This window comes from Lepidochelys kempii, chromosome 1, assembly GCF_965140285.1.
Source record: "Lepidochelys kempii isolate rLepKem1 chromosome 1, rLepKem1.hap1, whole genome shotgun sequence".
Taxonomy (NCBI): domain Eukaryota; kingdom Metazoa; phylum Chordata; order Testudines; family Cheloniidae; genus Lepidochelys; species Lepidochelys kempii.
Genome location: NC_136380.1, coordinates 34,315,517 through 34,328,839, shown reverse-complemented (window position 1 = coordinate 34,328,839; position 13,323 = coordinate 34,315,517). Strand labels below are relative to the sequence as shown.

The 13,323-nt window shown below is 41.5% G+C and overlaps 1 protein-coding gene across 7 annotated transcripts in view; it reads right to left on the bottom strand.

The window, feature by feature from the left end:
* Positions 1-13,323, bottom strand: part of DYNC2H1 (dynein cytoplasmic 2 heavy chain 1) — a 403,248-nt gene that overhangs the window by 330,757 nt on the left and 59,168 nt on the right. For all 7 annotated transcript variants that reach the window (XM_073338445.2, XM_073338455.2, XM_073338435.2 and 4 more), the window contains exons 35-39: positions 6,067-6,290; positions 4,876-4,991; positions 3,692-3,891; positions 3,107-3,371; positions 2,521-2,728 (exon numbers count right to left, since the gene is read on the bottom strand). In XM_073338445.2, coding sequence (XP_073194546.1) covers positions 2,521-2,728; positions 3,107-3,371; positions 3,692-3,891; positions 4,876-4,991; positions 6,067-6,290 — 1,013 coding nt within the window. The remainder of the gene's footprint in view (positions 1-2,520; positions 2,729-3,106; positions 3,372-3,691; positions 3,892-4,875; positions 4,992-6,066; positions 6,291-13,323) is intronic.

Below are 13,323 nucleotides of genomic sequence, written 5' to 3'. Positions count from 1 at the left end.
AATAAAAAGCATTCAGATATGCAGAAAAAGGATGTAAACTAGAAATAGAGTATCTTGAATATTACTGTCAAATTTCAAAATAAGGCTCTAATTCTATGAGAAACTGATTGAGTAGCCTGAAGATGTGTGCATTTACTTTCTGATTTCTGTAATTACAAGAAAAGGACAATGGTTTAATTTTGATTCAGTGCAATTTTCTTACATTTTTTCTAATAAATTGTGTTTTCTTTAAAATATTTGGGGGTCTTATGGTATTTAGGGGCAATTTAAAGCAACCCATTATCTAAGTCAGGGAAAACAAACTTCTGACCTTTGGTAAGAGAAAGAAAGGGGAAAGAGATATGACATGGGGTACTTGGTGAAAGGTGCAGGGCAAAAAACTGCCCTTCCCTAAGAGGCTTTACTGACCATAGTCAGTAAAGTGCAAAGAGAATGACTGGAGACATTTAGGAGTCTCAAATACAGTGGTAGCTTACAAGGTAACAGATGAAAAACTTGATTTCAGAGATAAATAGGCAAACACAGGTAACATCTATACAGACAACTCCACCTACTCAGAGTAAGTGAACATTTTCAGAAGTTAGCATTACAATGAAATCACCAGTTTTATAATAAAAATAAAATAAAATAAAATGTCATTAATTAAAAAAAACAATGAGGAGTCCTTGTGGCACCTTAGAGCCTAACAAATGTATTTGGGCCTAAGCTTTCATGGGCTATAACCACTTCATCAGATGCATGGAGTGAAAAAAAGTAAGCAGGTATAAATATACAGCACATGAAAAGATGGGAGTTGCCTTACCAAGTGGGGGCTCAGCGCTAAAGCCAACCCCTAAAATACATATAATTTGTTAGTCTCTAAGGTGCCACAAGGACGCCTCATTGTTTTTGCTGATACAGATTAACACAGCTACCCCTCTGAAACCATTCATAAAAATTAATTTAAAAAAGGAAATTACAGACTTGTAGGTCTAACTTTTACACCTGAAAAGATATACTGGAACAAATTATTAAACAATCAATTTGTGAGCACCATGAGGATTATATGGTTACAAGGAATACCCAGTATGGATTTGTCAAGAATAAATCATGCCAGATCAACCTCATTTCCTTCTTTGACTGGGTTCCTGGCCTAGTGAATAAGGGGAGAAGCGGTAGACATGATATATCTTGATCTTATTAAGGCTTCAGATACCGTCCCACATGACATTCTCATAAACAAATAGGGAAATGTGATCTAGATGAAATTACTATAATGTGGGTGCACAACTGGTTGCAAGACCACACTCAAAAAGTAATTTTCAATGGCTCACTGTCAAACTGGGAGAGTGTATCTAGTGGGGTCCCGCAGGGATCAGTCCTAGGTTCGATACTATTCAATATTTTCATTAATGATAATGGTGTGAAGAGTATGCTTATAAAATTTGAAAATGACATCAGGCTGGGAAGGCTTGCAAGCACTTTGGAGGACAGGATTAGTCCTTTGACTGAAATCAGCAAGATGAAATTCAATAAACATAAACATAAAGGACTACATTCAAGAAACAAGAATCAAATGCATAACTACAAAAAGGGAAATAACTGGCTAGGTGGTAGTACTGCTGAAAAGAATCTTGGGGGTATAATGGAACGGATCACAAAATGAATATGAATCAACAATGTGATGCAGCTGCAAAAAAGGCTAATGTTATTCAGTGGTGTATTAACAGGACTGTTGTATGTAAGACAGGAGAGGTAACTGTCACCCTCTACTTAGCACTGGTGAGGCTGCAGCTGGAGTACTGTGTTTAATTCTGGATGCCACGCTTTAGGAAAGTTGTGGACAAATTGGAGAGAGTCCAGAAGAGAGCAGCAAAAATGATAAAAAGGTTTTAAAACCTGACATATGAGGAAAGGTTAAAAAAAAACTTGGCACATTTAGTCTTGAAAAAAGAAAACTCAGGGAGGATCTGACAGTCTTTAAATATGTTAAGAGATGTTATAGTGAGAATGGGGATCAACTGTTTTCCACGTCCACTGGAGTTAGGAAATGAAGTAGTAGGCTTAATCTACCGCGCAGGAGATTTAGGTTAGATATTAGGAAACACTTTTATCTGTAAGGGTAATTATGCTCCGGAATAGGCTTCAAGGGAGGTTACTGAATCCCCATCAATGGAGGTTTTTAAGAACAGGTTAGACAAACACCTGTCAAGGACAGTCTAAGTCTGTTTGGTCCCGTCTCAGCGCTGGGCGTTGGACCCAATGACCTCTTGAGGTCCCTTCCAGCCCCACATTTCTATGATAATATCAATAAATAAATGAATAAGCACAAAAAGGTGCAAAGCTAGAAGGAAAACAAGACAATTTAGAAGAAGTTTAAGCATGTTGCTGAAACTCTATAAAGAGACTATATATATAAATAAAAGTCATATACTAACCTATCACTGCCAAACACAGCTGACACAATAGGGTTTTAAAAAGCTAATAACTATTCATGGTGATAAATAAGTTGTGTAAATTTCAAATGCCCTCGTGTCTCACCTCAGGAAGATCATTCCCATTCGTGAAATTGTGGCAGGAGAGGCACAACTCAGATCATGCGTTTCAAATACAAAGTTTACATTTGGGCCAAACTGAATTCTTTCTCCACTGGGCATAGTGAGTAATCGATTATCATCCAGAACAGAATTCAAAGACTCAATCCACTCAGGGTCGATGTCACCATCGCAGATTATCCATGAGTTAACATCTACTTACAAATAAAAATACAAAACAACAAATCCACTGGAAAAACTTAAAGAATATGAAGCCTTGCTAAATTTCTAACCATTTTTCATTCTCTATGACAATTATAATTTATTAGTTTTATACACTTCACATATAACCTTTTTAAATATTCCCTACATTCTTCACCTTCTGATGCATATTTGCATGCCATTTATTTCATATTACACTAACTTGGAAATTACAAACTGAGGTTCTTGACAATGGTATTGCCATAAGCCTTTTTGACCTTACACTGGCCACTTTCAACAATTTTAAATTAGCATATTGTCAAAATATGGACAAACAAAAGAAAGTTTATTTCAGTATGTTGAGCACAACACAGACTACTGGATAAACATACCTTGCGGTTCTCGTACCACTTGTCGAGCACTGCTCGTAAGCACACCATCAGACCACTCCCTGGTGTCCATGTCAATGTGACCTAGTAACTGATGTCGAGGCATAGCTTTGGGATTCATGGTATACTGTTTCACCACTTTGCCAGTTTTACCAAGCGCTGTCCTTAACGTCTGCCAAAGTGTTGATTTACCTGCACCACTCGGACCTACAATTACCACACCCATTCTCTGACGTAGCTGTTCATACAATTCCAAAGCTTTCTTGATCTGTATAAAAAAGAAATAGTGGTTACAGGAGGTTAACAGCATTAAATCAAACCTGTTCTCTAACCCCAATTTCACACATTCCTGTTTGGTTTTGTATACTCTCATTCTCTTCCCTTAATTTAAATTTATTTTAGGAACTTGTAGGTGCAGAAGCAAAGAGTAGAAAAATCTCTGTATTCAAGCAAATCAAGGGCTCACGTTATAAACATTAAAAGGTTGAAAGTAACTAAAGCAAAATGAATAGATTAGCAACACAAGCCTCACTGACACTCTTAATTCAGAACATCTAAACTTGGTCTATGCTTATATTTCATATTTACCTGGGTGTTTATAATTTCCAAATTGGCTTCCTCAAAGACTTGTTGTAAAGCAGTGGTTAATTCAGCATATTCTACATCCTTAAAATCACTGCCAGGGAAGACATCTTTAACCAATGCATCAAACCGTGCACAGTCTGCAAATGTAAGCTTTGACATGGTATTGAGGCGCAAAGCTTGGACCACAATATGACTTTCATTAACTGCAAAAGAAAGTTCAGTTTACGTTTATTTCCACAGCTGGGATATTACCACCTGACATCATAGTGGCAACATGCCAGGTTGTTTTTTGGCATCACAAAGGATTATGATTTTAGGTGGGAAATTAGAGTTAGTAACATATAGAACTTCTGAGTCTTAGGTTGCAAAGGGACAGACTCTAAGTGTACCCATCTCAACTTTTGTATATAACTGGGTTCTTGAAAATGATAATGCATGTCAGACTTGAGTATATACTATGGGAATTTCTAGATGTCCTAATATGCAGGGAGTCTCTATCCTGACTGGATAGTAGTCAGCTAAGAAGGAACTTTGAAGGGGATATACCCTAAAATATGTTGTCGGTGTGTTTTCAACTGACAGATGAATTAATTCCTGAAGTTGATTATAAGTTGTTTGTTTGCTATTTGCTTTTTATATCTAATGGGAAAACAAGGGTTGTCTCTGATAATCCCAGGAACAGTCAGAGCAGATCTGTCATTTCTTAAAGCATCAAAGAAGGAATATTCATGTCCCAAACATTTAAACTCCTCATCCACACTAAACCTCTGCTCCCAACTCTCCCAAAGAGAGAAAATCACCACCCACTCAAACACACTTTTTTAAAATACACAACATTCCCATCCCATAAAATTCCATCCTGTATTTGTGCTCTGGTTAGCAATATTCAGTCGGAATCAGATATGGTAGCCCAAGAGTAATTAAGATTTCATTTGCAAGAGCTCTCTCTTCAACTTTTCAACTCCGCAAATTATGTGCACTGAGTTTCTGTGGGTTATTTAGTTATTTATTTTTATTTGGGAAAGCTTTGATTAGAAAGGGCTTTCACAGAGGATTATCCTTTTGAATAGTCTAGCTTCCTACAATTCCAGGGCATATCACCTGGTACTTGAATGAACAAGAAGGCTGTAGATATTTATTTCAATATAACATCTTGATTGATCAAAAGCGAACCAACCCAAGCTTACTTTTTTCCTTCATTCCATTTTTCTTCAGGTGACGAAGGAGATTGCCACATCCTCTCAGAGCAGTCTTCAGTGCTCTTAAGCCCCAATCATAATGTTGCTGGGGTGTCAAAAGCTCCCTATGTTTTTAAAATATTAATATTGTAACAGGTTGTAACAGCTGCAACTCCAGTACTTGTAGCTGATCATTGAGGAATTGACATTATACATTTTTCTGAAAACCAGAGCCATTAGAAAATAATATAATGTCCAGATGCAGTACCATTTTTCTTGAACTTCAGAGATAGATACACATGAAGTTGCATGTTTCCAAACTTTCAGAGAAGCAGTTTCTTCAAAAGCTAGATAATAATAATATTTTTTAAAAAAATAGGACCTCTAATAGTTCCCTCCCTTGGTTTTTGCGATATACACACAAACGAAAAAGTGCAACTGTGGTTATTTGGATGTCAGCTACTCCCCCAAAAATCACAAGTGCATGATTTTTATGGAGGCACTGCACACTCAGGAAAATAACCATGTGTTCCCATTCAGACAAACAAATCGGAAGATGAAGAAGAAAAAAGCAAATCAAAGTGTGTGTGTGTGGCAGAGACAAATTAATAAAAGTATCATATATGAACTTGAAAAATATTTATTTTAATACTTTTATTACCTATTAAAGAGAAAATTGCATTTATATTCAAGATGCCAAAAGAAAGGAAGGAAACAGTCAGGGTCTTAAGAAAGCAGTATTTTCCCATCTTGGGATTATAACTGGAGTTCCTGTATTCTTACATTACTTACATATAAAGCAGTGCATCTCAATAAAATTCAACCTATGTTTTGTTCTTACAGATTTACATATTACTAATTTTGGAGAACTGTGTTTGGTAGCATTCAAATACAAGATATTCTTGTTCAATGTAAAACACCTTAAGGAGACTATAGGCATGAGACAGCAACTCTATGTTGCTTATGGTATATAGCTTTATGAGGGTGATTTCTGGAGTGTCCATTTCATAAAAATCACAGTAAACATACAGGAACAATGTTTAAAAGATTTCTATAGCAATCTTGTCAAGGTTTGGTATTGAATGGACTGAAATGGAAGGAAGGTACAGTGACATAACATGATGGGGAAGTACTACACTTCACAAAAGACAAAAGATATATATTGACAGAAATATGATTAATGGAACAGAATGTGCTTACCTGGCTAGATTAAAAATAGCCACCAACTTTCTGCCAAGTGTTTTAGCATCTTTAAAACCTTCTGAATACAGAATAACTTCCGCAATGAGTTCATTGTCTGGACGAGTCATAGCAACTGGCCTAAAAAGCTGTTTGAGGTTATCAGGCAGTTTTTGTCTTCCTCCATAACCTTTTCCAGCAGGATTCATAGTGATGAAAATTCCAGAATTGTGATCCATTTCAACCTGGCATTAAAATCAATATATTATCATAAAGATAGTATTTTCATCTCTATGTCCTTAGTTATGAAATAACTCATGTACTTAGAACACTATAAAATACCACTGTATGCTGTGGTGGTATTGCCATGTCAGTCCCAGGATAGTAGAGAGATACGGTGGGTGAGGTTATATCTTTTATTGGACCAACTTCTGTTGGTTGAGAGAGACAAGCTTTCAAGAGCTCTTCCTCAGGTCTGGGAAAGTTACTCAGGGTTTGTCCACACTACCGCACGGGGTCGATCTACGATATGTAACTTCAGGTACGTGAATAGTTAGCTAAAGTCGATGTACTTAGATCTACTTACCGTGGTGCTTTCACTGCGGTAAGTCGACAGCTCATGCTCTCTCGTCAACTCCGCTTACACTTCTCATTCTGGTGGAGAACCAGAGTCAACGGGAGAGCACTCAGCGGTTGATTTATCGTGTCTAGACGTGATAAATCGACCCCCCGCTCAATCGATTGCTGCCCGCCGATCCAGCAGGTAGTGTAGACAAGCCCTCAGAGTGTCACAGCTAAATACATGATCAAACAGATGGATTATGTGCTAAGGGGTCATTCAAGGTGAAATGGCCTGTTAACATCCCAGTAGTCATAAGACAAAAAGGAGGGTTAGTGGGTTACAAACTGTTGTAATAAGCCATGAATCCAGTGTCTTTATTAAGATCATGATTTTTAGTGTCTAGCAAAACTATGACAGGTTTCAGAGGAACAGCCGTGTTAGTCTGTATTCGCAAAAAGAAAAGGAGTACTTGTGGCACCTTAGAGACTAACCAATTTATTTGAGCATGAGCTTTCGTGAGCTACAGCTCACTTCATCAGATGTTTACCGTGGAAACTGCAGCAGACTTTATATACACACAGAAATCATGAAACAATACCTCCTCCCACCCCACTGTCCTGCTGGTAATAGCTTATCTAAAGTGATCAACAGGTGGGCCATTTCCAGCACAAATCCAGGTTTTCTCACCCTCCACCCCCCCACACAAATTCACTCTCCTGCTGGTGCTAGCCCATCCAAAGTGACAACTCTTTACATAATCAAGTCGGGCTATTTCCTGCATAGATCAAGGTTTTCTCACATCCCCCCCACCCCCATACACACACAAACTCACTCTCCTGCTGGTAATAGCTCATCTAAACTGACCATTCTCCAGGTTTAAATCCAAGTTAAACCAGAACATCTGGGGGGGGGGGGTAGGAAAAAACAAGAGGAAACAGGCTACCTTGCATAATGACTTAGCCACTCCCAGTCTCTATTTAAGCCTAAATTAATAGTATCCAATTTGCAAATGAATTCCAATTCAGCAGTTTCTCGCTGGAGTCTGGATTTGAAGTTTTTTTGTTTTAAGATAGCGACCTTCATGTCTGTGATTGCGTGACCAGAGAGATTGAAGTGTTCTCCGACTGGTTTATGAATGTTATAATTCTTGACATCTGATTTGTGTCCATTTATTCTTTTACGTAGAGACTGTCCAGTTTGACCAATGTACATGGCAGAGGGGCATTGCTGGCACATGATGGCATAGATCACATTGGTGGATGTGCAGGTGAACGAGCCTCTGATAGTGTGGCTGATGTTATTAGGCCCTGTGATGGTGTCCCCTGAATAGATATGTGGGCACAATTGGCAACGGGCTTTGTTGCAAGGATAAGTTCCTGGGTTAGTGGTTCTGTTGTGTGGTATGTGGTTGTTGGTGAGTATTTGCTTCAGGTTGCGGGGCTGTCTGTAGGCAAGGACTGGCCTGTCTCCCAAGACTTGTGAGAGTGTTGGGTCATCCTTTAGGATAGGTTGTAGATCCTTAATAATGCGTTGGAGGGGTTTTAGTTGGGGGCTGAAGGTGACGGCTAGTGGCGTTCTGTTATTTTCTTTGTTAGGCCTGTCCTGTAGTAGGTAACTTCTGGGAACTCTTCTGGCTCTATCAATCTGTTTCTTTACTTCTGCAGGTGGGTATTGTAGTTGTAAGAAAGCTTGACAGAGATCTTGTAGGTGTTTGTCTCTGTCTGAGGGGTTGGAGCAAATGCGGTTGTATCGCAGAGCTTGGCTGTAGACGATGGATCGTGTGGTGTGGTCAGGGTGAAAGCTGGAGGCATGCAGGTAGGAATAGCGGTCAGTAGGTTTACGGTATAGGGTGGTGTTTATGTGGCCATTGTTTATTAGCACTGTAGTGTCCAGGAAGTGGATCTCTTGTGTGGACTGGACCAGGCTGAGGTTGGTGGTGGGATGGAAATTGTTGAAATCATGGTGGAATTCCTCAAGGGCTTCTTTTCCATGGGTCCAGATGATGAAGATGTCATCAATATAGCGCAAGTAGAGTAGGGGCTTTAGGGGACGAGAGCTGAGGAAGCGTTGTTCTAAATCAGCCATAAAAATGTTGGCATACTGTGGGGCCATGCGGGTACCCATAGCAGTGCCGCTGATCTGAAGGTATACATTGTCCCCAAATGTGAAATAGTTATGGGTAAGGACAAAGTCACAAAGTTCAGCCACCAGGTTAGCCGTGACATTATCGGGGATAGTGTTCTTGACGGCTTGTAGTCCATCTTTGTGTGGAATGTTGGTGTAGAGGGCTTCTACATCCATAGTAGCCAGGATGGTGTTATCAGGAAGATCACCGATGGATTGAAGTTTCCTCAGGAAGTCAGTGGTGTCTCGAAGGTAGCTGGGAGTGCTGGTAGCGTAGGGCCTGAGGAGGGAGTCTACATAGCCAGACAATCCTGCTGTCAGGGTGCCAATGCCTGAGATGATGGGGCGCCCAGGATTTCCAGGTTTATGGATCTTGGGTAGTAGATAGAATATCCCAGGTCGGGGTTCCAGGGGTGTGTCTGTGCGGATTTGATCTTGTGCTTTTTCAGGAAGTTTCTTGAGCAAATGCTGTAGTTGCTTTTGGTAACTCTCAGTGGGATCATAGGGTAATGGCTTGTAGAAACTCGTGTTGGAGAGCTGCCGAGCAGCCTCTTGTTCATATTCCGACCTATTCATGATGACAACAGCACCTCCTTTGTCAGCCTTTTTGATTATGATGTCAGAGTTGTTTCTGAGGCTGTGGATGGCATTGCGTTCCGCATGGCTGAGGTTATGGGGCAAGTGATGCTGCTTTTCCACAATTTCAGCCCGTGCACGTCGGCGGAAGCACTCTATGTAGAAGTCCAGTCTGCTGTTTCGACCTTCAGGAGGAGTCCATCTAGAATCCCTCTTTCTGTAGTGTTGGCAGGGAGACCTCTGTGGATTAGTATGTTGTTCAGAGGTATTTTGGAAATATTCCTTGAGACGGAGACGTCGAAAATAGGATTCTAGGTCACCACAGAACTGTATCATGTTCGTGGGGGTGGAGGGGCAGAAGGAGAGGCCCCGAGATAGAACAGCTGCTTCTGCTGGGCTGAGAGTATAGTTGGATAGGTTAACAATATTGCTAGGTGGGGTGAGGGAACCATTGCTGTGGCCCCTTGTAGCATGTAGTAGTTTAGAAAGTTTAGTGTCTTTTTTCTTTTGTAGAGAAGCAAAGTGTGCGTTGTAAATGGCTTGTCTAGTTTTAGTAAAATCCAGCCACGAGGAAGTTTGTGTGGAAGGTTGGTTCTTTATGAGAGTATCCATTTTTGAGAGCTCATTCTTAATCTTTCCCTGTTTGCTGTAGAGGATCTTGATCAGGTGATTCCGCAGTTTCTTTGAGAGCGTGAGGCACAAGCTGTCAGCATAGTCTGTGTGGTATGTAGATTGTAATGGATTTTTGACCTTCAGTCCTTTTGGTACGATGTCCATCTGTTTGCATTTGGAAAGGAAGATGATGTCTGTCTGTATCTGTACAAGTTTTTTTTTATGGCTTTTTTTTTTTATTTTTTTTTAAATTTTTATGGCTGATTTAGAACAACGCTTCCTCAGCTCTCGTCCCCTAAAGCCCCTACTCTACTTGCGCTATATTGATGACATCTTCATCATCTGGACCCATGGAAAAGAAGCCCTTGAGGAATTCCACCATGATTTCAACAATTTCCATCCCACCACCAACCTCAGCCTGGTCCAGTCCACACAAGAGATCCACTTCCTGGACACTACAGTGCTAATAAACAATGGCCACATAAACACCACCCTATACCGTAAACCTACTGACCGCTATTCCTACCTGCATGCCTCCAGCTTTCACCCTGACCACACCACACGATCCATCGTCTACAGCCAAGCTCTGCGATACAACCGCATTTGCTCCAACCCCTCAGACAGAGACAAACACCTACAAGATCTCTGTCAAGCTTTCTTACAACTACAATACCCACCTGCAGAAGTAAAGAAACAGATTGATAGAGCCAGAAGAGTTCCCAGAAGTTACCTACTACAGGACAGGCCTAACAAAGAAAATAACAGAACGCCACTAGCCGTCACCTTCAGCCCCCAACTAAAACCCCTCCAACGCATTATTAAGGATCTACAACCTATCCTAAAGGATGACCCAACACTCTCACAAGTCTTGGGAGACAGGCCAGTCCTTGCCTACAGACAGCCCCGCAACCTGAAGCAAATACTCACCAACAACCACATACCACACAACAGAACCACTAACCCAGGAACTTATCCTTGCAACAAAGCCCGTTGCCAATTGTGCCCACATATCTATTCAGGGGACACCATCACAGGGCCTAATAACATCAGCCACACTATCAGAGGCTCGTTCACCTGCACATCCACCAATGTGATCTATGCCATCATGTGCCAGCAATGCCCCTCTGCCATGTACATTGGTCAAACTGGACAGTCTCTACGTAAAAGAATAAATGGACACAAATCAGATGTCAAGAATTATAACATTCATAAACCAGTCGGAGAACACTTCAATCTCTCTGGTCACGCAATCACAGACATGAAGGTCGCTATCTTAAAACAAAAAAACTTCAAATCCAGACTCCAGCGAGAAACTGCTGAATTGGAATTCATTTGCAAATTGGATACTATTAATTTAGGCTTAAATAGAGACTGGGAGTGGCTAAGTCATTATGCAAGGTAGCCTGTTTCCTCTTGTTTTTTCCTACCCCCCCCCCCCAGATGTTCTGGTTTAACTTGGATTTAAACCTGGAGAATGGTCAGTTTAGATGAGCTATTACCAGCAGGAGAGTGAGTTTGTGTGTGTATGGGGGTGGGGGGGATGTGAGAAAACCTTGATCTATGCAGGAAATAGCCCGACTTGATTATGTAAAGAGTTGTCACTTTGGATGGGCTAGCACCAGCAGGAGAGTGAATTTGTGTGGGGGGGTGGAGGGTGAGAAAACCTGGATTTGTGCTGGAAATGGCCCACCTGTTGATCACTTTAGATAAGCTATTACCAGCAGGACAGTGGGGTGGGAGGAGGTATTGTTTCATGATTTCTGTGTGTATATAAAGTCTGCTGCAGTTTCCACGGTAAACATCTGATGAAGTGAGCTGTAGCTCACGAAAGCTCATGCTCAAATAAATTGGTTAGTCTCTAAGGTGCCACAAGTACTCCTTTTCTTTTAGCAAAACTATGAATCAAAGCTCCCAGACTCATCTTTTAATGGTGGTGTGCAGGTTTCTTTTGAGGATGAGGACTGATAGGTCAGATACAGAGTGATCGCTTTGTGAAAGAGTGCTTACCCACAAGTGATATGGTGTTTTGTCTTGTTATCATTTTCCTGTGTCAGTTCATCTGAGAGTATAGTGATTGTCTGGTTCCACCAAGAGTTGTTGTTGGGGCATTTAGTGCACTGGATGAGGCATGGGATCTTGAAAGGTGTGTTGTGGAGGTTGTTGATCATTGTAGAAGTGGAGATATCTCTGTAGCTTTTGCTTTTGTTATTCTGGTAGGCTCTGGTGCCACTTTGAGTTGGTGTGTCCTGGTCTGTGAGGAGCTTGATTCTGATGATGAGGTAGGAGAGGCTAGGAGGTTGTTTGAAGGCCAGAAGAGGGGATTCAGGAAAGATTTCTTTCAGGATGGGGTTCCCATCGAGTCTTGGTTATAGTTGTTTGTTTGTGTGTGGTATATAAACAACTACAAGCCAGACTTCATAAAGCATTCACTCTATATCTGACTTGTCAGTCTTCATTCTCAAAAAAAACCCTGCACAAAAGGTTTCAAGAAAGAAAATTTTCAAAAGACAAGCCTGGGAGCTTAAATTCATAACTTTGCTACACACTAAAAATCATGGTCTTAATAAAGACACTGTATTCATGGCTTATTACAATAATTTATCCTATGATTACAGGGTTGTTAATGGGCATTTCACCTTGAATGATCCCTTAGAACAGTGGTTCTCCATCTTTTTGGGCTCAGGACCCATTTGTAAATTCTTATGGCCTGTTATTACCCAATAAATAGTCTGGTGGTGGAGGCCCTGGGGCAGAGACAAAACTAGGCATTTTAGTGCCTGGGGCAATCAAACATATTTGCGTCCCCAATTAGAGGTGATACGTGGCGGTGGGGAAATCACGTGGGGTAACATCCCCGCCCCCCCCCCCAGCTTTCTTGGGTGCGCTTCCAAACCCAAACAGGCTGGGTGACCCGCTAAGATGAGTCAGAGGGTGGAGGTGGAGCTCCCTCTCTGAGCGCTGCAATGCCGGGCTGGCCTCACCAAGCCCTGCTGCGTGGGGCTGACCCAAGCCACCCCCTATGGGTTTGCACCCTGGGTGACTGACCCACTCTGGTTACGGCCCTGCCTTGGGTGATTATGGTTGGATCCTGCCCACACTCAGCCAACAGCGGCAGCTCCTGCAGCTCCTGTGCTGTGGGGCTGACTGGGCTTGGCTCTCCACTCCAGGCACTGCAACCTCTGGGGTTGCAGCGCTGCTCAAGTTTGATCCCATCCCTTGACTGGACCAAATTTGTGTGAGTGAAGTTGTGACCCGGCTCATACGATTGCAATGCCATTCACACAAATTTGGCCTACCTGGACTTCCATCATCATGAGGGCTAGGCCAAACCTGAGTGGTGCTGGGACCCCAGAGGTTGCAGTGCTTGGAGCAGGGAGGCGAGCCCACCTAGCCCTGTCAGACAG